This window comes from Hetaerina americana, unplaced genomic scaffold, assembly GCF_022747635.1.
Source record: "Hetaerina americana unplaced genomic scaffold, ioHetAmer1.1.p SCAF_54, whole genome shotgun sequence".
Lineage (NCBI taxonomy): Eukaryota > Metazoa > Arthropoda > Insecta > Odonata > Calopterygidae > Hetaerina > Hetaerina americana.
The window spans coordinates 2931763-2957500 of record NW_027287139.1 but is presented as its reverse complement, the minus strand read 5'-3'; the positions used below and the strand labels follow the sequence as shown (position 1 = coordinate 2957500).

Here is a 25738-nt window from a genome sequence, read left to right as displayed (position 1 = left end):
AAATTTATTGTACACAAAAGCTTAACAGTTTTCATAGAAAGGAATGAGGCATTTGTCACTGTCCCTGGTTTGGTCACATGTCCTGGAGAAAGTTTAACCTAAGGAACTATTCCATGACATAGCATCAAGAATTATGCATGAACACAAATGCAGGCACAAGGATATTCAATATTTAGGCAAAGTAATGTTGATTCAAAAATTTACTCGGAACTAATGGGAAACCAGAAAATCTCCTTTAATTCTAGCGATAAAATGCAGTTAAAAAAAAGAGTTACTGCAAGTTCCCTACATTAATCCCTTGAGTATTATTTTCGTTGTAATTCCGTGTCAAGTACCCCTCACACTATGTGATTATGTAATTAGTTCTGTGAAGTTGCCATTAAATTGGAATCACATTTAATTGATATTTCAACTCTTAATGTAAGCATGATTCTCATAACAAAATTATGATTTGCACACTTAGTTTTCATACAGCCTACGTCCATGAGTGAGGCATACCCAGTGGTAATTGCATTGAAGAATGTACCACACAAATGAAATAACTTGGCCAACTGCTCCAGCCAACCCCTGCATATTTATTATGAATTTTCTTTAACCTTGCTATGGTGAATGTAAACTAGCGTAATTTCCCATTGATAACGCGCACCCAGAACTTAATAGTTATCATGAATTTGTATAGATACGAATATATATTTGCATACATGTCGAACGTGTATAGAGGCCGCGCATCTTTATACACACACACATATACATATATTCGTTCGTCTGAACATTTTTGTGCAGCTAACGCACGCGTTATTGATGGGAAAATGCGGTCATTAAAAATTTAAATGGCAAAAGAATCAGGACTTGAATTCATTTTGCAATAAGTAATATATTAGAAAATTTTACTGTACAGATAACAGTTTCAATCATTAAATCAATAAATTACGAATTAATATACATGTAAATACATAATATAATAATGCTTTATATAGATATGTATGTAAAGAACAATAAAAAGTACTAAATACCAGAATATACAAAATAATTTTACAATAGCAATACAAATATAATATTTACTAAAGACTGCATTTTCGAGCATAAAAAAGTCTGCCATAAATGAAAAGCATACCAGAAAAGAAAGAATTTGCCATAAGTTTTAGTATTCTACTTAAAGTTACAAGAGATGATTATTTCTCACAATTACGAAAAGCTTGGTGAAATCAATGATATGTGAATACAGTGGTTAGTATAGGCCTAGATTTAATGCTGTAAGCAAGGAAGGATATATTATCTATATTGTGAGGTGACAAATTATTCTAGTTAATCTGCATTATGCTTAAGTTGTATATAATAAATATAACATTACCGCCATGGTGAGCTTGATGCAATTTTGGTGTATAAGGAACATTTGAACATAGCAAACTGATGACCAATACTTACAAGGATGGTGATAAAGTGCATAACCACAAGATATATATTACTTTAAGTTAAATACTATGATATTCTAGTTAATAGATTTATTTCAAAATTTTGATAGAAAGTCGCTAGCATTAAACCTTTACCCACAAAAACCAGTAGGCTGAGCAATGAAAGTATAAAACATGTCATAAAAAGGCAATAGTTCAACATTATATTTACATACCACTCTGCATAGACACCATAAGTTCTTTTTTCCTTTGATGTAGTTTCCAAAGTGGCATTCCTAATTCCAGTCACACCAAATAAAAACATAATGTTACACAGTACTCCTATGCACAGAATATGATCCAGTTTAATTGCAATTAAATCTACCTTTAATAATTAGCCTGTGATCAATAATTTAGTACTTGAATGAAATATTTAAGACTAAATAAACTTAGATATAAATATGTATAGACTTAGCTAACCAAGATAATATGTTGAGATGAATTCATGGAAATATCTATGAAAGTTATCATAAAATAACAGTGTGATCACGTGAGAAATGCATTTTTATGAATGTTGCACTCAAACCATAGACATATGGAAATTAAGATTTTCAGCTGAATGAAATATCTGTCAAAAGTTTAGAATATTGTATACTCCTTTTAGCATGAAGTACTCATTTTAATATGAATTCATATTAAATTTCATTTCTAATATGACCATAAAATAAAATTAAAAATTCAACACAATAAAGCATTTAAAACAACTTCATGCTAATAAAGCTTCCTTCTTGTACTTATTTCTCTTTTAAAAATATTTCCCACACCTATCTTTATCATTAGCCTTGCACGATTTTATGCTTCTGAAATCTGCCAGTAGATAATCTATTTATACTAAATTGCTTTAAAGGTTTCAAAAAAAACAAGTGGATAAAATAAGTTTTCCCTTCTGCAGATATTCATTCATTATTTGCCCACTGGTTTAAAGAGGCATGCCTCATATAGAAAAATACCCCACATATCACCTGTCCTCACAAAATTCTTCACTAAATGAAATTTAAGGGATCGAGATGGTGCGGGGGCTAACGTACTGGCTTCCCACCCTGAGGGCGCGGGTTCAAATCCCGGCGGTGTTGAATATTTTTCAGAGGTATCTCGATCCCTACTTGAGGTGCTTTGTGGAGGGCACTTTGAGTGAGTACGCCGTCCGTCGAATGGGACGTTAAACTGCGGACCCCTTGGCGCCTTTCGTAAAGAGCAGGCTAATGCCGACGCCGGGTTTCTCTCCACCCTTCATCCTTTCCTGTCCATCCCCTATGGCGCAAAAGACCTTAGCTGTCGGTCGCCTCCCCTTAAAACTACTACTATGAAATTTAAAATCAAAGCAGCAATTACAATATGCAGTCAAATCATAGTGTTCATTTTGAAGTTAAATAAATTCTTATAGCCAATAATAAGAAACTTAGCTCCAATGATGTTATTTTGGTCAGCCGGTGACCATCAATGAGGAGAGGTGAGGGCTTGGCAGAGAGAAGACTAGAGAGGTACTGTAGCACTGTCAAGCTTTTACCTATAATGTTCATTGAATACTTGAAGATGGAAATTCTATTTATTCACATATATCTACATCAATTTCAAATCTGTGTGTATAATATTATTTATTTCTTTATTTTATCATACCAGGAAAAAACTATTATTCCTTATTTTTAAATTTTAGGTGCAATTAACTCTCGCTCATATAGAGCTAATTTACTTGTAGTATCAACATGTTTTTGTGTTTCTTGACTACAGTCATGCAGGAAAGTTTGATGCAATGATCGTGCCTGACACACCAGCATTGAGATGTTCCGCAATTGGGGAGGGGGGGGGGGGGGTAAACCAGGCTGCAGCTCATCATAAACATTTTTCCTCTCAGAATTAATATTCCAAGCCTTACAGATGATTCATCAATAACCAAATCATCATAAACTGCTGGTGAATTTCTTCGGGTGAACTTTTTTAGCAATAAGGAAGTGGATAACAGAATTTTGTGCACTTGAGATTGCCAATTTTCATTGAATTTAAAATTAGCTCAATGATGACAAAACCCACCATATAAATGTAAAAATTACCATTAGTCATGTGAATGAAGGAGGCAATTTTCTTTTGAATAGAATATGTTGATCTTTGTGGTATCTCTGAGCAATCAGGCATTACTATTTAGTTGACCCCATTGGAAACAACCACTGTGGATGCAATATTAGTGGCTTTCTCTTACTGAGTTATTTTACATCTATATCATACTGCATTACAATGCATCTTAGGAATTACTGATACTAAGATTGTCAATATCTGTTGTGCTCATTATATCAGGATTCCACTGCACTAATTTTAAATCTTAAAGACAAGGTTAAATTGGATGGATGTATGTTTGCATATCCATCAAATGTAAGAAGAATGATGGTTAACAAATATACATATCAACCTCCTGATATTTTCACACTTATTTACATGACTAAATGATGAGAGGAATAAAAAATTTTTCAGTTAATGCTTTGGACTTTCTATCAGGATCTGAAAACTTTTGCCACTTGTCGATATGATGCAATGCACTATTCAAACAAAAATATCGATAGATGTTTGGACAATGAATAGAGCAGCTAATACATGTTGGCAGATGTTCCGTACGCTCCATAGACAAATTAAAAGAGTTTGAAATTGAAATTTTAGGTAAATATAGGAGTAGAGAGATTTCTCATAGATATTTCCTTAACATTCATTCATCATCATAAATTATTTTCGGAAAAAATAAAAATTAGTACAACATAATTAAATATTTTAAAATTCCTCAAAATCACATTCTCTTTTTAGTTTAATATATTTTTAATATAATGTTTACCACCACTTGATAAATTTGTCCCTGATTTCTCCCATGCTGTCAATGAAGATGGGGGTGTGGGTTTAATGTTCCCTTCTTTCATCAGAGGGAACCATGGGCCTGCTCACACAGCACAAAGCACAGCGCACAGAAGGATTATTCTCATTAAATTTGCTCTATTATATCATTAATTCCAAGAAAGGCAATCATCAAAGTTAGACGGATATCCTCATTTTACTGGATTTAATACAATGCATATTATGAATTTTTTGAAGAAATAAATAGCTCTGAAAATCAATTATTGTTCAAAGTGAGTAAAATTTAATCTGATAAGTTAAAAATAGGGACTTCATGTCGTCATTCATGCAACTACCAAAGTGTTCCTAAATTGTAATGCTGTCATTTGAGATTTTGACTTATGATCCACTCAGGGAACAGTCTTCAGATTTACTAGTTGAGAGGAGTTTGAGAGTGTCTCCCCCTCTAATCATGTTTTAATTTTATTCCTTCATATTTTGATATTTTAATCATAAGTAGCCAAGAAAGATCTAAAGACAAATTTAAGAGTGTGGACAAAAGAATTATTTGTAGAATCTCATGTATGATTCCATTTCCTCTGGACCAAATGTGAAACCTGTCCATATCTCTCATCTAATCTTTGCTCATGAGACATCTAGAAATGTCCAACTTATGGCTCAAGGTCATTCTTTTAGGAGAAGCATATACTTTCCATGACAACTTCAATATTTGTTATTCCAAACATAAATTTGAGCAACTTTATTCTCATTTTCATTAAATATTACATCATAAAAAAATACCAGAAGTTTATTCCGGAATATCTCGGCAATGGAATTAGATGCAGCTTATGATATGATCATTTCATGTAACAACATATTGCTTTGATTTCTAAATTTAAATATGAAATTTTCATTATTTGAGGAACAATCTCTGCTCTGTTGTTTTGACAGGAAACCAACCAATTTCCACAAATAATATTAACCACATCCCAATTAACTAGGCATTTCATCCAAAAATTATTTGTGATATAAGGAGCAAAGTAAAGTGAACACACACATAGGTAATTGACATGATGGTTATATTTTATGAGGGTAAATAAAGTTTTGCCTACCCTCCAGCTTCTCCATGCGGATGCAATTACAGTTTGACTGTGCTTCATCAAGAGGAACTGCCTTCTTCTCCTCCACCCCCTCCACACTTTCTGCAACAATGTTGCCAAGTCTTCTAGGCGCTCTTTCCGGAATTCCTCCAATTCAAAGACCTAAAATTGAGACCAGCAGGAATTAATGTCCATTTAGGACATTGTCTAAAAATGCTTTTATGTCATTAATTCTAAATTGCACAGCCTTGTCACTTAGTACATAATTATGTACTGCAGAAGGGATTTTCCACATAAATATAAGGGAATGCTTACCATCTGTGATTGTAAACCTTACAAAAACTGCAGAGACTTTCATTTCTGGGGAATTCAAGATAAAATGAAAAGTACCTCTGTTGTATAAATGCATCTCAAGGAAAGATGCATGTTTCCCCCTTTGGGAAATATCTGATATTTTTGATGTTGACAGGCTTAAATTTGGGGTAATCTATAATCACTGAAGTAAATAACACAACATATCTTTCCATCAATCTGATATTTTTACTATTTTCACATTGATCCTTGGAAACAATCCCTCTCAGGCTTGAATTCTTAAGGATGTCATGAGACCCATTTTTTAATTCTCTTCAAACTGCACTAGGAACTTAAATTCATTCAGGAGATTTTTGAGACTGCGAGAAACTTATTAAATTTCAGCAAATCACCATTGTTCTCTATTTAATGAGGCAATTTGAGCTTCTCAGTATCATTCATGCACTGATAAAAGAATGACTATTTTAGGAGGAACAACATTTTTTTTAACAAGAACCAGTAAAAAAAAGCCAATTGTATTGAAGCCATAAAAGAAATTACAATGGGCTAGTTGAAACCTCTGCAAAATTATTCATTAGAAATAGCACAAAATATTTAGCGAAAACTGGGTATATTTCACTGTATTTTTGTACATTACCAATTAGCAAGCTTAAAACTTTACCATGAAAACCATTGGGTCATAAAAATACATAAATGAATGGCTTAGGGAGAATATTAACCAGTGAAATTTGGTGCCAACTAAAGCTAAATACTTACTAAAATGGCACAGGTTACCTAAAATTTGGTAAAATTTTCCTGAACGATTTTTAATCAGAGTGTAGATGATATTTTGTGTATTACATTAGAACATTTCTGCGGCAATCGACTCTTAACAGGGCCTGAAAGTTTTTTACATAATACATCATGCAAAATAATTTCAAAATTGGCCATCATAGTATTTGGAAAAAAAAGTATTTCAGAGCCAAATTGGTTAATGAGTGATGCATAAAAAAACCACAGTTATCAATCAACCTGAAGGTTGGTTTGATGGATGAGGATAGAGTAAAAACTGTGACATATAATATGTGGATATCTATGAACCACTTTGATTTCCGTAGATTGTGGCTTAAGGAATGATGAAATATAAGACATTATTATTTATGACTCAAAAGAGCTGCAGGAGTGCTGCAAGTGAAACTGAACAGGAACTCACGGTCCGAGGACATCTGATGAACAGTTTCGTGCGACCAAAAGCAAACTCAGATGCTGATATTGGCAGAGTCCTTAACAAGTATGAAACCCCTTCAGCAGCCGCACCACGCCAGCATGGCCACGTGTGAATGGACAACATCTTGTAACGCTGAAGGAAGGACTCGTAAGTCTCACGATAACAGAAGCCCCACCTTCGAATTCTTGCAGTTTCAACCAACCTGTGCAAGCAAATTCAGAATTGTTGAAAAGAGTACTCAAATAGGACTACATTATAAATTAAGAAATAGGAAATGAAAGCAAACTATTTTCAAACACTTATCAGATAATTTATATCAAGCAATGAGAGAGAGACCTACAGAGCTACATATAAAAAAAAACATTTGAGTTATAAATTAATGGTGTAACACTTTATTTCAAATAAGCTTAATTAGTTCAATATCAAATATTTTTAATTAATTAGCTGTGTGCAGTGAAATTAAAAATTTCAGATGGAAAAATTTTTTTCTGCTTTTCATTAAATGCATATTCTTCATTTTTCTAAATAATTCTGTGAGCAGAACTATTTCACCTCACACCTTATCATCTAGTTGTAAACACATTAATAAGAACTGGATGAGAAAGTGAAATATATATTTGTATAGCTGAATAAGGTGGCAGTTTCAGTTTCTGTTCCTCATAAACTCACTCCCTTCCCCTTGGTTGGTGCCTATATTCATAACTCACCCTAAATACCTAACCTGGTGAAGTACTAAAGCCATCTCAAATATCCGGGGCTGCTTCAATTCATTTGGTTTAATACACCTAATGTAATGAGGATTTTTAGATTGAAGGTTTTTTATAAGTGCCCCCATCGACACCTTAAATTGAGTTCCAGCAGTAGCAGGCCTCTTAAATGTAGTGCGCTTTGGATTTCCTGAGGTAACAAAAGAAGAGAACATTGAGACAAATTTCATAGCATCTAAGAATTCCTAGCCAATATGAAACCCATTATATTGTGATAGCAAAAGTATTCACACTTATTGATTGATGGGAAGCATCATTTTCATTTTCAAAGGATTGCTAAATATGAGAAAACCAATATCAAAATGGATAAATAATAATTATATTCCACAAAAATATGATTATGTTTACATTTTATTAGAATGTTCAAAATAGAGCTTCAACTGAAGACAATACTCTGTACAAAATTTTTTACAATTACTTTTCTAGGGAAAGTTTACCTTCAGGGAACAATACTTTGAGCAATGGATGTTCACACCTGTACATGGCAAGGGAAATGTCTCTGTGGATCATGTCATTATTCTTATCCACAAATCCTGATACATTGTATGTCACAGTCCCAGCATAGTGCTTCAATCTGTTTGGGAGAAATATCATTATTTGGAGGAAATGAAATGAATTAATTCACAGTTTTACATTCAACTTACATCCAAATTGAAAACAAAACATTTACTCACTCATAACTGTTTAAGTAAAACCTTTCATTTCCCACCTTAAAACATTTACAGCATGTTAACTGAACAAATGGACTAGGGATAAGCATTAATCCATGTTATGCAAAAAGTATGTATCATTAAAATAAAAATGTAATATGAAATTAGTAACTGCATAAAGTATTAAAAATTCTTTGCAGTGGTGAAACATAGAAAAATAGAAAACTATTACGTACTTCTTCAGGATGTTTATGAAATCATAGAAGAGAAACAAGTAGGTACTCATTTTGTCATGCCCAACATTCAAGCATTCAATATTACATAAATATATATATATATATATATATATATATATATATATATATATATATATATATATATATATATATATATATATATATATATATATATATATATATATATATATACACACACACACACACACACACCCTTTTCTGCAAAATTTCCACATTTACATTAGCAATAAAGTTATTATAAATGTGTAGTAAGTAAGTAAGTAAATGTTAATACAAAAAAATTTAACAGAGGAGGTGAGTATGATGCATGCCATATCTGTAGGGGGGAGATCTGTCACCAAGACCCATATTGACCATGACAATGGAGACTTGGCACATTAGGGTGAATATAATTTGATAAGTGAGGTTAATCACAACTCAGCTGTCCATTTGTGATTAGTGTGATACTAATCCAAGAGCCCATCACGAATTATCCAAGGCTGGTATCTTACTGATACCATAATTCCCTACTATAATAATAATTCCCAACGATAATAATAGATATTAAGTTATAAGCCAGATAACTGTTGCCTACAATGAAATTCTAAGAAGTTAACTGGCCCTATAAGTCAAACATATACTTTCCCTCAAATTCATTCAAAACATTGAGTATTACAAACATTCTGTTCAATCTTCACCACCCCAAAGATTTCTGGTGACTTGAATTAGAGTCATCACAGTGGCTATGACAGGGATCAGCTAATGAAACGGCCAAAGACCTTGACCATTGCTATGCTTCAAATGTTCCGTTTTATTTTCCACTTCATCAACAAAATCAACAATTAAATCTCAGGGAGCGGATATTAAAAAGGATTCATGGGGGTGGAATGATGAGAATACTAAGTTGGTTGGAGAACACTTAAATGAAACCTTCAACCATACAGAAAATGGGATTTAGGCAGAATATGAAGAATTGCCACCCAAAATTACAAGAGAAGGGCCTAAATAGCAACTCTGTCAAGAAAAAAATCCATTTCCCTGCTTCTGTATAAATATTTGGATTCTGTATAAAATATTGCATTGCCACGATTGCCAAACACTGCTGCTGCCTGGATACACCCCTGGGTGCGTGCCTGCAGCAGTGGTGCTTGATTTCATTTCCCTCGAAGATTCTTGATGTATTCAAAAATCAGCCGGAAATTGATTGTTTATGATTAATAGATAATGTTTGGTAGGGACTGTGATCAACTATAGGTAACTTTAATGTGCCAACAATAGAGATTTATAACATTCATGCAAGACAAATTTTGCAAAAAGAGAAATCAATTGATTGGTGGCAAAGTGACGCTTCAGTTTTTGCTGTAAATTGGAAAATCAATTTTGATAGCATTCAATCAGGGTATTACTTTTAATATCCTTCACCTGCAGTGTGTTGCAAATACTTTGAGTTGTTTGCATCAGTTGAAATGATTGAACGATCTAAGAATGTATATAGTGGTTTTAGCACCTTATTCAGCAAAATTTAAAAATATGCGACCCTCAGTTTGAACAAAGAGATCACAACCAATGGATGCATGCAAGAGTTTCTCACCTGAAGCAATTATATGGCAAAGTGCTTCTATTTTCACTTTTAACAAAATTTCTGTGATGCTGAGGTGCAGCTTCAAAGTGGGTGTGGCCAGCATAAGCATGTGCAATTCGAGCAAGGAAAGCCTCATCTAATGATGGGAAGACAACTTGGGTGCCAGTTTCCAAGCATTCAGCACCTCTTAAACATTCTTCATCCAGGATTGATAAAATACCATGATTGTTCTAGACAATTAAGAAAAATACCACATTTAAGAAGTGCACAAAATTTCTACAAACACAACTACATATTCAACTTAAAATATGATTACATATTTATAATTTGCTGGAATAGTTTTAAGAAATTGCCAGCAAGTATTGTTGTTAAGATATAAGAAAATATGAGAACTATTTCCCCACATTAGGAATCCTATGATTCCAAAGCCATGTTGATAGATTGTTTACAAGATATATTTATAAAAAAATATTATATACATTTTATATTTTATTCAGTTTTAAAAAATTAACTGAAGCCACTGAAATTTCAGATTTTTAAAATGATACATATTTCTTATCACCAAGTAAAGGGTAAGCTTTAACCCAACTGTTCTTCAGTGATATATTTCCAATTTCTAATTGCCATGATAAAACAACATTGAAGCCTTGGTCCTGGCATTAGAAGTTAATTTATAATGACAAGAAATGGAACATTTTTATCCCATCGATTCTCAGAATTGAATGACTAGATAGATGACAGAGTGTTCTGCCATGGAGGACATGGGATTCTCAATGCACAATAATGATAGTTAAGAAAGAATCAGCATAAATAGAAAATCAAATGCAAATGTTGATTATATTTCAAATAGGGCAGTTTCATTACTATTGCCCATACTCATCAGCAAAATATTTCACCTCATATTGTCTCTGGAGAGATTTCAATGGCCTACACTGCAATCCCTCAACAAATAACATTTCAATTTGGTTAAAATGAAAGTCCTTTTTTGTAGCATTTCATCTACTGGTTAAGTATGTGATTACATATTGTTGTACTGTTGTAAAACGGTTTATCTCCTGGATGATTTTTAGTGCTAATTACAGAATACTATTAATAAATTAAGTAAATTCACTGAAAACGAGGTGCAATACCATAACTCCAGCACAAGAATGTTATCAATGTTTGCGGCATTTTAATAACTAATTAACATATTCAACCCAGCAAAAATCATGTCCTTTACATTTCATGAATTTAACTATGCACAAATGTTATATGTACTTCATTTCCCTTTTTGAAACGCCTTATATCTAATTTAATGTGTCTTTTGCCGGCCTTGGTGGTGGTGGGGTAACATTCTCGCCTCTCAACCCAGAGGTCGCAGGTTCAATTCCCACATAGGTGGAAGAAGGAACAATGATGTGTCAATCTTGCCCCAATGAAGTCGTTAAATAAATAAATATATCTTGTATTAATTATGTGATTCTCCAACTTCAGGATCCCATTGGCACCAGCTAATGATGTTCAGATATATATGTGTGTGTGTGTGTGTGTAGGTAACAACTATTGCACTAACTTAAGTAAGAAACATTTGGATTAGATAAATCAACTTCTTCCTTTGTCTATATGGAATGTCATATTGCTGATCCAATCACCCAGGAAAATCACCAATTCTCAGCTTCTCAACAGATAAATGTCATTAAATTTTATAAATGGTGCTGACATCATGGATTTATACTAGTTGGAATGTGCAGTGTTCAATTCTGGCAATAAAAAGTTTTATATTCTGATGATAAAATAATTTTTTTTCATTTGCAATATATTTGTACAAATCCTGAACAACTTAGTGAACACTTACCTGTATTTCCTTATGCTTATCCTAGAGCCTCCTAATTCAAAATCAAGTCTACACCCTGACTTCTGAGCATACTAATGTTAACTTCTGACCATTATGCCCCACCAATTTAGTTAATTGCAACAATGCTACGATGTTGCCCTTCACTTAGTTTCACATACACAGAAGACATCCATTTATCTTGCAATAATTTCATTCACCAACTCTTATTCCATTCCGTGTAAACCACCCACATAACAGGTTCCAATGGTCCAGGCATCAATGGGGTGTACCCTTTTTTTGATGGGCCAGTCTTATGCAACCTCTGCCACCCATCACTGCTTTGATTACATGAGACATGGTTATATTTTCAAATTTGAGGAATGAAAGGTATTCAAAATTGCCACTGTACCATTCCACCAGTCTAGTTTTGAAACACTTTTTTTGGAATGCCATACGCTAAACCAAAGCCTAAACTTATGTACTTATAGTTGACTTGTTTTTAGTAATTGAAAGGATTTTCTCAGGTAAGACATTGATAAATCTTTGAAACATCAACATATTGCATATGAATGTGAAGACAGCGGTACTGCAAGATACATGGTTTGTATAAAAAGTATCAGTAACAATTTTTTCCTGACGAATGCATGAAGTGCTGAATTCAGACGATCAGTTATGATAGTGCATGACTTCAGATCGCATATTGGCATTGATAAGATGACAGTGCACACACTATTATCGCTGAAAATTTGGTGACATGAAAGATCTGCACTGAGCTTGTCCCAAAGGTCTTGACAGAGGACCAAGAGCAGAGTCAAGTGTCTGCTTACGAAGACCTTCTGCAATGGCATTGCTACGGTTCCCCAACCCCCTTATTGTCCCGATTTGGCACCATCAGACTATTTCCTATTCCCTGTGAAAGTGAAATCCTCCGTCAAAGGATGCCACTATGGGAGCCTAAGTGGCGTCAAAGAAGCAAGCCTACACGCGTACCCTGAAGGACCTTCAGGAATCGGTCTATCAGGGAGCTATCGAGTTGTGGTAAGGTCACAGGCAAAAGTGTGCTCACGCTCAAGTTATGCACTTTGAAGAATTTTGAGGCATTACAGTAATATTTGTTACATTAATATTTTCAGAAACTTCTAATAAAAACCATTCATTTTGCCATAATTCATGAGATTTGGCAGTTTGCAGGCAGGTAGGACACAAAACAGCAACAATTGTGACAGGTGCATTAATGAGTTCCAAAATAACTTATTTTTTATTCATTTTATTACGCAACCAGAGTGGGAAGAAGATTCAAACCCACATCAATGACAAAACCCAGTGATTGGCAATATCTTATCAGGAAAATGCAATGGTTGATCTTATTGATGATTCCATTATTATACTCCTACGTAATTACATGACATCATTTGTAATATTTGACCATTACTTTAAAAATTGCCTATGAAAACCCTTTATTTGATTGAAGTAATGACTCCATAGTGTTTATTTAAACTGATTTTTCTCCATCCTCATCAGTATGTAAAAGCTTATCCATACAAAAGTGAATAATAACAAGCTGCCTTCAAGGAGACAGCCTAATAGCATGGTATCTGAGTAAAATTAAAACACAGAGTTTTAATTAAAACACTGAATTTTAATTTCATGTTCATGAAAATCCAATATTTAAAGAGTTAGCTTAAGAGACTGATATTGACAAATGACTGGATTGGAGATCATTTGCTGTAGCATAATACATTAGGATCAGCCATAAGAGGAACAATAAATCAAATGAATATAATTTTGGGTATGTCATAATCAGGAAAACTTGAAGTTATTTATAATTTAACAAAGCAGTGTTAATTTTTGATAGTGCAGGAGGTATTTCCTTAGTTGATAATTATCTATGCAAAAATACATGCACACAGATTTGGAAATGAAATGTATAATTACCGTATTTTCCCATCGATAACGCACACCTTACGCATGACGCGCACCCTGAACTTTGTAGTTTTCATGAATTTGCATAAATATCGCGCGCGTAGGTCTTCATAGTTACCTTAAACATGTATAGATGCCATGCATCTGTTGGTATGTATACATATTTTTTTAAAAGTAATCTATCAGTTAAGGTAGATTTTGGATGGAAAACTACCAAATAAATGTTTTCTAACAAAACACAATCCAGCAACCTATTCTACATCAGGCCCCTCTTCATCTCAGAGTACCTCTTTCCTCCCTTCATACCATCCAACATCCCTATCCTGTTCCTGCCCATTCCTCATTTGCCTGACATTCTCCCCTCTATCACAGTCTTCAACATCCCACTGCCGGTCAATACCCCTTCATCCACTTTTCCTGCCTCCATAGGATTTCTCCCAACAAACCCCTCTCTTCGCCCACCATACCAAGTACTTCCTCGTTTGTTTTCTTCTCCGTCCATTTCACCTTCTCCATTCTTCTCCAAAACCACATTTCAAAAGTCTCCAGTCTACGTCTATCCTCCTGTTTCAATGACCACGTTTCCGCTCCGTACATAGCTACGCTCCATATCAAAGTTTTTACGAGTCTTTTCTTAACATCCTTACTCAACGTCCCTGTCATCAACTCCCTCCTCCATGTGAAAGCCTCTTTGCCTAGCGCAATTCTTCTCCTTACGTCCCTACTACTTTGACCGTGTTGGTCCAAAACACTACCGAGATATGTAAACTGTTCTACCTGCTGTAGTTTATGCCCTCCTATTTTAATGTTTAGGTTAGCCTATTTCTTCCTAGGAAATCGCATAACCTTTGTTTTATCAATATTGATTCTCATCCCATACCTGTCGCACTGAATGTCCAATTCACTCAGCAATGCTTGCAACCACTTGGCTGACTGACAAACTAATGCTTGGTCATCAGCAAACCTAACTGATTTTACGAATTCCCCACCCACTTTCATTCCTACCTCAAGTTCTTCCCATGCCTCTTTAATCATTTCCTCTGCATACAGGTTGAACCGCAATGGTGATAATTGGCAACCCTGCCTAACACCTCTTCCTAACACTGCCCATCCGGACTCCCCGTTCCCCACTCGCACCTGTGCAGTCTGAGACATGTACAGGTTGTGGATTAGCCTCCTTTCCTCCAATCTATTCCTATTTTCTGCAATATACTCAATAGTTTTTCATATATACAGTTATCGATGGGAAAATACGGTAATAGGAATATTGGCCTGAGAGTACGCAGTGCACTATGTAAAATCATGCTGACCACTGGGCCATGTAATAAAAATAGTCTTATAATATCAATCAGTGCCAGTGCACAGTGAGAATAATTTACCAATTTTTTCCTATGAGTAACTACAAAGGTAATGGAGGTTGGTCATGAAAAAAACCATTTCAGGTTGACAGCGATTAAGGCCCATGATTCACAATCTCCATTGGGTGGACCCAGGGATGAAGATGGGTTAGGATGCCAAGGACTCCCTTCCCTGAGAGGCCTGACTGTCATAATTTGTTTCTTTTATTTAGTTCCATTGTATCTTTAAGAATGCCAAGAAATGGAAAATCAAATGAGTTTGCTTTTGTCAAAACTGCTGAACTTTCATTATTTCTGATTTCATTTATTCTTTCCACACCCATCTTAATATTATGATAAATATATGAACCAGCGTCGATAAAATTGACGCTGGTTCCACCCCTTTTCTCCCCTGAATGTCAAACCTGGACCAGAAATGAGATCACCCATGACATTTCCAACTGAATCCACAAACAGTTATTCAAGTTAGCAGTCTTGAATAATCTGAATGGCAAAAAGGAATCTGGCTCAGCATCCCAATCAAGTCAGAGAGTATTTTACCTCAAATATAAATCAATTATATTACTAATTTGTTTGAAAATTTTAAACTTTGTGTTTAGCAGCATAAAATGTGCCGTAATATATTAAAGCGTTATTAACACCCAATACCAGGATCAATATGCTGGGCTTTCCAAATATTTATATCATTTAATGAATGGGAAAGCAAATTTAAATTAATATTCGATTGTGCATCACCCTTACCTTTTCTATCAATTCACAAACTGCTGAGCTGCTGGCAAAGTCCACATGCTTCCACTCTAAGCCTTCACGCACATATTCTTCTTGTTCCTCTCTCAAAGTCCACTCTGACACTACTTGTTGCAATTTCTCATTACAAAAATTTATTATAAATTGTTCGAAGCTATTTTGCTCCAGCATTTCAAAACCATAAATATCTAACAAACTGAGAATCCTTCTTTTTCCGTACCAACCAACCTGCAAGTAAATGAAAACATTCCATGTAACAAAAAAATAAGTTTGTTATTAACTTCAAATTTCATATTTTCATGGGAATAATTCCATTAAATTCATGTTACATATTAGATTGTTGGTAAAAATGAAAAGCTACCAGCTTTAAACAGACATTCTTAGGGCAATTAAGTCACAAATGTCACAGAGAATAGCTTAAGTAGGAAATTTGATACGAGTGAGAGTGGCTGACTTCGTAAAGTGATCATTGAATGAAACCATAATAATAAATCCAAATGGTGATGAGGTTGATTGAACACACTTTTAATTTACGTTGCCATGCTCAACTTATTTCAAATGTGAATATGAAGTACCTATGACTATGCACTCCTGGTTGTCAGACACTTTAACGTCAGTCTACACCAATGTCTCATTTGAATAAGTCTACTGAGAGAAATTAAATGCCTGCATATCTGGGTTTGAATGGTGTCATAACATTAAATGGAAATCTTCAAATACAAAATATTGAGAATATGAACCCAATAGATCCTTTTTTGAAAACAGAGGATGAATTAATTTTTATTTCTCTTGCACAAAGAAGTTTGCTTGATATATTCTAATGATGGCGGAGTTTCTGGTGATCATGTGTTTTCATTCATATATCAATGCAGTAGTAGTACGAGGGTCATCCGGAAAGTAGTACCCGTTCGTGCCGCATGAAGTGCTGACGACGCGAGTAGCCGCTGGACGAGGTCAGATAGCTTCAGTGGCTTGTCTGCCTTCTCTGAGCCAAGTTGCGTGACGCTAGCATTGCCTGTGTTGTTTCTGTGATTGTTTACAATGTTTAAAAAAATTGAGAACGCCGCCAGTTGTGAAGTGAGGGCAGTGATTAAATTCCTCAATGCAAGAAACGTTCGCCCATGTGATATTCATCGCCAATTAAAGGAGGTGTATGGAGACAATGTAATGGACGAGTCGTCTGTTCGGCGGTGGTGTCGCAACTTCAACATGGGGAGGGGGAACACACACGACGATGAGCATTCGGGGAGACCGTCTGTCATTACAGACCAACTGGTGAGCTCAGTTGACGAATTCGTGAGGAACGATCGGCGCGTCACAATTGATGACATCTGTGAGCATTTTCCCAATGTTTCTCGAACAATTGTTCATGAAATTGTTAAACACCATCTGCATTATGCAAAAATTTGTGCAAGATGGGTCCCTCGCGTATCTCAATGAGCTGGCGGCGAAGGACTATGCAGCAGGAATACAGAAACTTGTCACACGTTATGACAAATGCCTTAATTTGCTTGGAGATTATGTTGAGAAGTAGTTTAAAGTATCCTCTTTCAAATAAAATTTTTTATGTTTGTTAATATTTACTTTTGTGTCTTTATTTCACGAACGGGTACTACTTTCCGGATGACCCTCGTAGTTATTAGGGGGGGCAATTGACAACTGAGGTAATTTGCACCATTAAGGATGGATGGGAAAGGAGGAATATTGGAGAGAAACCCAGCATCACCTACCCCTATACCCTACTCTTATTAAAAGGCACCAAGGGGTCTGCAGTTTGACATCCCATCTGATGAATAGCGTACTCACTCAAAGTGCTCTCCACAAAGCACCTCTAGTAGGGATTGGGATACCCCTGTAAAATGCGTGCTGCCACCAGGATTCGAACCCAGGCCCTCTGGGTGGGAAGCCAGTACGTTAGCCACCGCACTATCCCGATCTCGCTTCATGTATCAAGTCACAACAAAATAACGAATGCATTAAACATGGCACACAGCCAGAGAACTGCCTACATCAACCCTCTACCTCACTCAACTGCTTCTCCAGGCCACAAATCACCTCCCTCTTCCAAGTGCCTCACTCACTTCAAATCACCATCAAAAGATGATCTCGCTCCCAGAAAGTACTAAGCTTTGGGTTGGTTTGAACCACAAAGACATCACTTGACTTTGAAACCAGGAATTTCGAGTGAGTGCCTAAATGCTTTAACTATTGGATTACTAAGTCATGCATGATCCATAAGGAATAATAACTTTATGCAATGGAGACTAGTTCACATAAATCATTAGAGACCAACCCTTTTTTTTCATATTAGCCAAATTTCTTGCTAGATAAAGGGATACCCTATCAAAAACAATCACATGCCAAAGTGCAGGAGGCAGCAAACAAATCAGAGCACTGAAAAGGCCATCCACGGCAGTGAAATACCCACCTTTGTCCCTTCATTGACACGGTTGACGAGCCACGTAAAGAGACGGCTATAAAGGGTTTTGCAAAGGGAATCCCTGGATGTGGTTGCCTCCACTGCACTGAGGTCTGCTATTAATGAGGTATCAGCTAACTGCTGCGGCTGTGAAGTCTGTCCAGACACATGGTGATGGCTGAGGGAATGGAGGGAATGATGGCACTCTTTGCCAAGACGTCTTGATGTCAGCATACTACTCACTAGGCCTTGGTCCGCACCGACTATCTCACACACTTCATACACCTCTGAGGAGGGAAGAGGAGATAGAAAATCAATATAATGCAAATAATACTCAAAAATGCTCATGAACTTGGAGATTTCAGTTTTTAAATTTTATCTTCAACAAAAAAAAATATAATGAGTGAAATTTTACATTTTAATAAAACATTGAGCCATAAAAATCGACCAATAACGCATGAATTTGAGCATAATATCACTTCCATCAAGAAATTTTTTGTCTCCTATGAGTAACAGGCATCTCATTATGAGTATCTGCAAAATTACCACACATGAGGGATTTAGATAGTGAAATTAATGACTATAACTGGTAAAATAGGAATTGAACATGCACAACTTGACAGAAAATATGAAATGAAACTGCAAAAATCTTACTGATCATTGGCTACCTCATTACATTGTAGAAATTTTAAGTTACTCTGATGGTCAATTTCAAATAGTTGTGCAATTGTATGATTTACGTACAGTTTTATTTTTGTCTCTGTAAATTTCATAATGGAAAAAACTTATGAGCAGAGCTCATTTGACAAGGAATACTTGGCACAAATTTATAAACACCTTCAAGCTTTTCATAAAAAATTTGTATGGCATTTCATACACACATTAATAAAAAAATGAATATTTTAATCATTTGATACATGCTATCAGAGAGATTAATTTGAATGAATAAATGGGAACTTTAAAAATGTGATGAAATTCATGGTGCATCCATTTGGAGAGTGCAAACAATTAATTACACATCTCTAAACATTCACAATCATATTTCATCGCAAGATTAAGGCAATATTGTAACAATTTAGTAACAACGGCCAGAAAATCAAACACACCATTCTGCTGACAAGAATTAACATCATTATCCAGTTCAAGCTTTAGAAACTCCATGTCCATAAACAAACATCACACAATTAAGAATGAACAACGAACAAACAACAATCCATGTTCACAACAGCAAATACTGAAACTTTGAAAATGTAATTAAAATTATCAGCAATGGTAAAATATGTAACGAGTTAATTTAGTTAAGCAAAGCATACTTGACTTACATCTTCAAAAAAAATCATATTAAAAAAAACTAACTACCAAACATTTGTCAAGCAGATTGATTTCAGAGTGTTCATGCAGTGAGACTAGATAAATAAAGAGGAATAAAAATCGGCAAATGAGTACATTGAAAAGGAACAAAACAAGAAGATGGGAAATGAATTATGGCGATCGTACCTCGTTCCGAATCATCACAACCTGTCCCCTGAGCCCTGGAGAGCAGGTGAGGGGGAGGGTGGTGGTGGTGATGGTGAGGGGAACCCCTCTCCCCGTCCCCTGAGCATGCTTTGGTCCCTGAGGAGGGTGGAGGCGTCGGCCCAACCACCACAGACATTGTGCGTTGCTTCAGAGTGCCACTAAGCTCACCAAACTCTGTACCCAAGAGGTGGCAAACATCATACAGCTCTGGAAGGAATACCCAAGAGTTGCATCCTTCCTCACTACTCAGCGTAAGCTTGTGTTTGTAAGTAAGGTGGAGTAATTTTTGAGGCAAATCATAATTTCCTATTTCAAGTCTCCCTTCCATGCAGAAAAGTTACTATTCAACCCATCCACTATTCTTAGGTGTTTTAGTGAAATATCATTAATTCAACTAATATCTAGTTCTTATTTGAGAGGACACATTAAATAACACAATCTAATCAACTTTACTTGGGAAATGTTTAATACCTAAGGGATTTTTGAAATTACACACATAATGCTGCTACTATCAAAGTAAAATTAGTTCTTAATTTTTTCCTCATTTCAAATGAACTGGATGTGATGTATGCATCTTTCTAGCAACTTATTTTGAAGCTAAGTCGAATGATATAATTCAATGGCTGTTTGTGGTATGTGCCTGAAAATGTGTTTCTCCATCACTTAGCAATACTGGCCCTCTGTTTCATATCCTAGCACATTTTTCTAGATGATTGTGTGTGTCTCAGGTACACTCATGATTCCACATGAGTCCCAAAACTAGAGCAATCCTCAATTTCTCCTTTTTAAATAACATATTCTATGATGCTTACTTGGTTTAATTTAAGTTTTATAGTAATGTGACATCACAATGATTAATTCATTCATTTTTGAGGACTGTTCAATGAAGGGTGATGATCAATTATTTTTATTCCCATGATTTACAGTGCAAGCATTTAATATATTGTGAGCTCAATGTGACATCAATTTAATTGATTTGCGCCCAGTCGGGTGGCAGCCATTCCAAGTTGAAGTAAGTTCAGGAGGGAGTGCACAACGAGCAGTATGCTGCATTGAAACTTTCCTTTCTCCTTAACAAATCTCTGGCAGAGGTCTATGCAATGTTACAGAAGGCATAGAGGGAAAGTCTATTTCTCCCTATAAGGGGGGTCTGGAAGATGGTTTATAATTACAAAAGATGGTAGGCAATCGATTTCAAAGGAATACGGACCAGGAGTTCCAGTCACTGCTCTCATGGAAGTAAACGTTCACATCACTCCTTCCATTGAGAGAACAGATAAATAAAATACACATAAGAGCACAATCAGAAACACTGAACATTTCATTGGGGCCACTCTCAAATTGGTACCAGAAAAAGTCCAAGTGAGACTTGTTAGTGTGTGGAGGGTTCCAAGACTGCTCATTCATAAACAACAGGATGTTTGTGCAGAGGGTTGTCCAGAGTTGGAGTTCATGTCAAAGGAAGATACCAAGCTTCTTTCAAATAATCACTTCTGATGAAACTGGGCTACACCATTTTGATCCTGACAGCAAAGCTGTGCGTGGAAACCTATGGCATCACCAATGGCAGAAAAAAGGCAAAGTTCCCATTCCTGTTCCCCAATGTGAAGAAATACCATCATGGAAAGCATAAAGCTACTTTGGTTATTTTGAAGGACCAATGTGTATTGCAAAAATGGTTTGGAGCATATCTTTGAAGACTAGGAAACAAGGGGGGCACATCATTCAATAAGGGGCTGCTTTAAGAAGAACCATCAATATTTGGGAGGATGACTAGAGGGAAGTACGAAGTAAAAAATTATAACCATACTTTATTAAACAGCCTCAAAGAGAATTTTCCATAAATGATAAGACATTTCAATATACTTTTTGGATGACTGAGTGAGGATTTGAAATTGAAATGCTACAAAGAGTACACTAAGGATTAAAATGAATGTGTATATGGTTTGAAATCAGAGCAGACATGAATTGTACCACACTTTCTGTCTTACATGTATGGAGGAGCCATGTTTTCAACTATTTCAATATTAAACTCTGTTATGTTTTGGCGTGATGAATATTTTTTCATATATTTACAAGAATAATGAAAAAAATAATTGGTAACTTTTCTGCAGTTTGAAGACATATGAGTAAGGGCTTCCAGCACAAAATTGCTCCATCCAATTTTGTATGCTTAGGAGTCAAACAGAGTTAACATACACTAATGAAAATGCATTTGACTTAAAAAATTTTCTTCAATTTCTTCATGACATTTTTATTCCTTTCAAAATAAATAATTTTCCAGTTATTTCATTCGTTGTTATCCTCAAAGTTAATGCACAAGAATGGAGATTTCCCCCAAAGATTTGCAATGAAATCATGAAGTAACACATGCAGTTGAAGCAAACTGAATTTGTTTGGTTAAAGTGCAGCCACTAAAAAGTATTGTTAACATTTCAGAAATTCTAATAAAACAAAATGTGGGAACAGAAACAGGAAATTATGCTATTAAAATGATAGGATAGGGAAATACTTACCATATTCATTGCTAATTGTACACCCCTCAGTGCCATCAATGTTGTTTGTAGGGATAAAAACAATATTACCTAGCTTAAGTACACAGGCTACAATTTGAAAGACATTGATTACTTCTTCAAGAGTAAATCCAAGAGTTTCAAGGGCCTTCTGGAAGTAATAACAAGAGAAAATTTTCACAATAAATTATTATCATTATTAACATTATGACATTTATACGTATGTGTGTGTGTATATATATAAACCATAAACACAGTAATCAACCCGAAGGTCGGTTTAGTAGGTGATGGTAGAGTTCACCCAGCACTAAGCCCAACGGCATGGGAAATTCACACATAAGGGTAGGGGGGGCCAGTTCCTTTCCCAGTGCCGGTTATGGTTTCCCAGGAGGATCTGGTACCCAAAAAATCACATAGCTTGGGTGGAGCTGCAGGTGCCCTGAATGCCTTGCCCGGGAGTTGAACCCGGGACCCTCCGGTCAGTAGTCCAACACTCTACCCCCTGGACTACCACAACCCATATATATATACTAATAAATGAATGTGTAGTATATATATATATATATATATATATATATATATATATATATATATATATATATATATATATATATATATATATATATACATAAAACTTGGACAGCTAACTTAACTCAGTAACTGAGTCAGTGCTTCTGTTTCTTCCGATAAAGACGAGGTGATTTCCATCAAAATTTTCAAGAAATAACGTGTGAGTGTTCTTTTTATATGTTCTTATAATGTTTGTTACTGTCCAAGTTTTTTATTCAACATTTCTGTGTTAACAAATTGAGTAGCTTCAGGCGTGATGTGGTGGATGCCCATCATAATGAATAACTGATCTAAGGACTTTTCCACTTGATAACATTTTTTTTATTTTACGACCGGGTTTTGATGTATTATCGACCTGATAATGATGTAATACATCGAAACCCGGTCGTAAAATAAAAAAAAAATTTCATCAAGTGGAAAAGTGCTTAGATCAGTTATTCATTACTTCCATGTTACTTTGATGAAATCATCTATGTATATATATGTGTGTGTGTTTGTGCATGCGTGCGCTTAGGATAAACTTAAAATTGTATTATTTATTATGCATTATATCATTTTGTATTTTATTGAGTTTGTAGTTAATTGATTGATTGAAAAATAGATTTTATTATACAGTAAAATTTAATGCAACACAAATTAACTTAAGACTATTGACATTGAAACTCATGCGAAATAATATTGTTCAATTTTTATAAATTTATTTTTAATTATAATAATTCAATACAATTAATATATCACAAAACATTCTGAATATGTATGAAAAAAAATAGTGACTTCACCCCTCATATGCTGAGACAATGGGCTAGTTAATATGTGTTTACCACGAGGTCAATTATATGAAGCCTTCTGTGCAGTTGGTTATCAGGACATATATGATCAAATGAAAAAATCAGCTTTAACACTTAAAACTTTATTCTCAGGCTTATCTATTGACTGAATGAACTCAGACTCGGATATAAAACGAAGGGTCATTCACTATTGCAAGACCAACAGACGCAATATAAGCCAATAAGGAATGTGACAAATTTCAAATAAAATACCTTGGTTACTTGGAAATCCCTTCGGTCATCAACTGTTTCCAACTGAAGGGCACGGCTGCTGTGAAGAAAGGCATAGTTATCGACATTCCTCTGAAGTTTCAGCGATTCTAAAAGAGAGCAGAAACCTATTGTCAAGTGTGAATGATCATCTTATAATACACTAGAATGATAGCAAATGACAATGATATGAATTTGAACATTTCACAAAAGACAGAACATTAAAAAAATGAGATCCTTTACAGAATATGATGTGAAAATGCCAACCATATTTTAAAACTATGCATTTTCTGGTGGTTCGGTTCTTGGGACACCTGATTGTTAGCCAGGAATAGTTTATCAGGATTTAAAGGGCAGACGGACAGGTACACCTCAGATAATACAAATAATCTTCCACACAGAAAACATATAATTAATATTTTCTATGGATATAACTAGCATGAATGAATTTGATTGAGTTTGCTCCAGTGAAGGATTTGGTCATCCCTGCTTTTTCAATTTATGCAAAATACATTTGCATTTTTGCTTAGTTAAGCAGAATCGAAAATTCTAACCTATAAACCCATGCAACTTATATTACTTTTGCCCAGCAACAAATATCGACCCTTTTTTTTCACTTTTTACTGCATTTCTCACTAAATCTTCTGACCTTAAACGCTGGATACTTGGAAAAAAAATGTAATTTTGACCCATTGTTTCCTCTCTACCAGTCTAATATATCTGAATTTGAAAATGTTCATTATTTTCTTGAGGGCAAAATTGAAATTACTTTATTACTGGATACACATTGGGTCACTCGAATTGGATGAATATGCCCTTATCTAATAATCATTCCAGTGTACCCAAAGTATAATCTTACATCTGATTAAAAGCAGGCACTCTGCCATCATATACTGGGCTCTGAGAGTCTGGAGTAAGTCCCACACATTTTTAACGATGATTAATTAGGAAATATACCTGTACTTATTTCATTTTATGAAAGAATTCGTTTATTTGTTCTGGAGTGTCAATATGTCTTAGGAATTTAGTTCTTGTATTGAGATAATTTTATAAAGGCAAGGCATTTTATATTTATACTCGTAATTCAACCATGATAATTACTAATACTTTTCCTAAGACACGCAGAAGATACTTATCACATCACAGATGTGCCAAGACAATGTCTGAGTGAGGTATATCTACATAATTACTTCTCAGAGAGTGGAACTGATTATGTCCATTCTTTGGAGAATGCCATTCAGAGATAAAAATCAGATTGCTGCTAAATGCAGTAATAATAATGAAGTGACTGAAATTCACATCATCATAAAAGACAAAAAAAATTGAAAGAGAAAAAAATGCCTGATTATCAGGGCATTATAGACTCAGAAAAAATTGGTGAAATATAATTGGAAATTGGCAACTGGTTTATATAAAATAAAACACACCAGTTTTGTGAGGAGATACGTGGAGGAGATATTGATAAGAATAACTGTTTTCATCCCAGGTATTGAGATAAAAAGAGGAATGCACAGAGCACCTTACAGCAGAGCATTGATAATCTAATCGGTTGATTTTGAAAAATTTTTATGTGGCACCCACATAATTTACTGAACAAATGGGTGAATAATTGCTCTCAAGAAAAATTTTCATTGATGAATCTTCTCAAGCAATGCTCCTTATTAATACAAATCAAGTGACTGGGTACACTGCTTCAATTGGCATTAGTACCATCTTATTTACAT

General features: G+C 35.0%; 1 protein-coding gene across 1 annotated transcript in view; it reads right to left on the bottom strand.

Moving 5' to 3' along the window:
• LOC139694749 (unconventional myosin-Ia-like) overlaps positions 1-25738 on the bottom strand; it is a 151489-nt gene that overhangs the window by 33468 nt on the left and 92283 nt on the right. The window contains exons 8-18 of the mRNA XM_071593253.1: positions 24018-24124; positions 22411-22558; positions 19874-20101; positions 18386-18663; positions 15952-16185; positions 10126-10346; positions 8086-8222; positions 7589-7778; positions 6867-7083; positions 5375-5524; positions 1628-1687 (exon numbers count right to left, since the gene is read on the bottom strand). Coding sequence (XP_071449354.1) covers positions 1628-1687; positions 5375-5524; positions 6867-7083; positions 7589-7778; positions 8086-8222; positions 10126-10346; positions 15952-16185; positions 18386-18663; positions 19874-20101; positions 22411-22558; positions 24018-24124 — 1970 coding nt within the window. The remainder of the gene's footprint in view (positions 1-1627; positions 1688-5374; positions 5525-6866; positions 7084-7588; positions 7779-8085; positions 8223-10125; positions 10347-15951; positions 16186-18385; positions 18664-19873; positions 20102-22410; positions 22559-24017; positions 24125-25738) is intronic.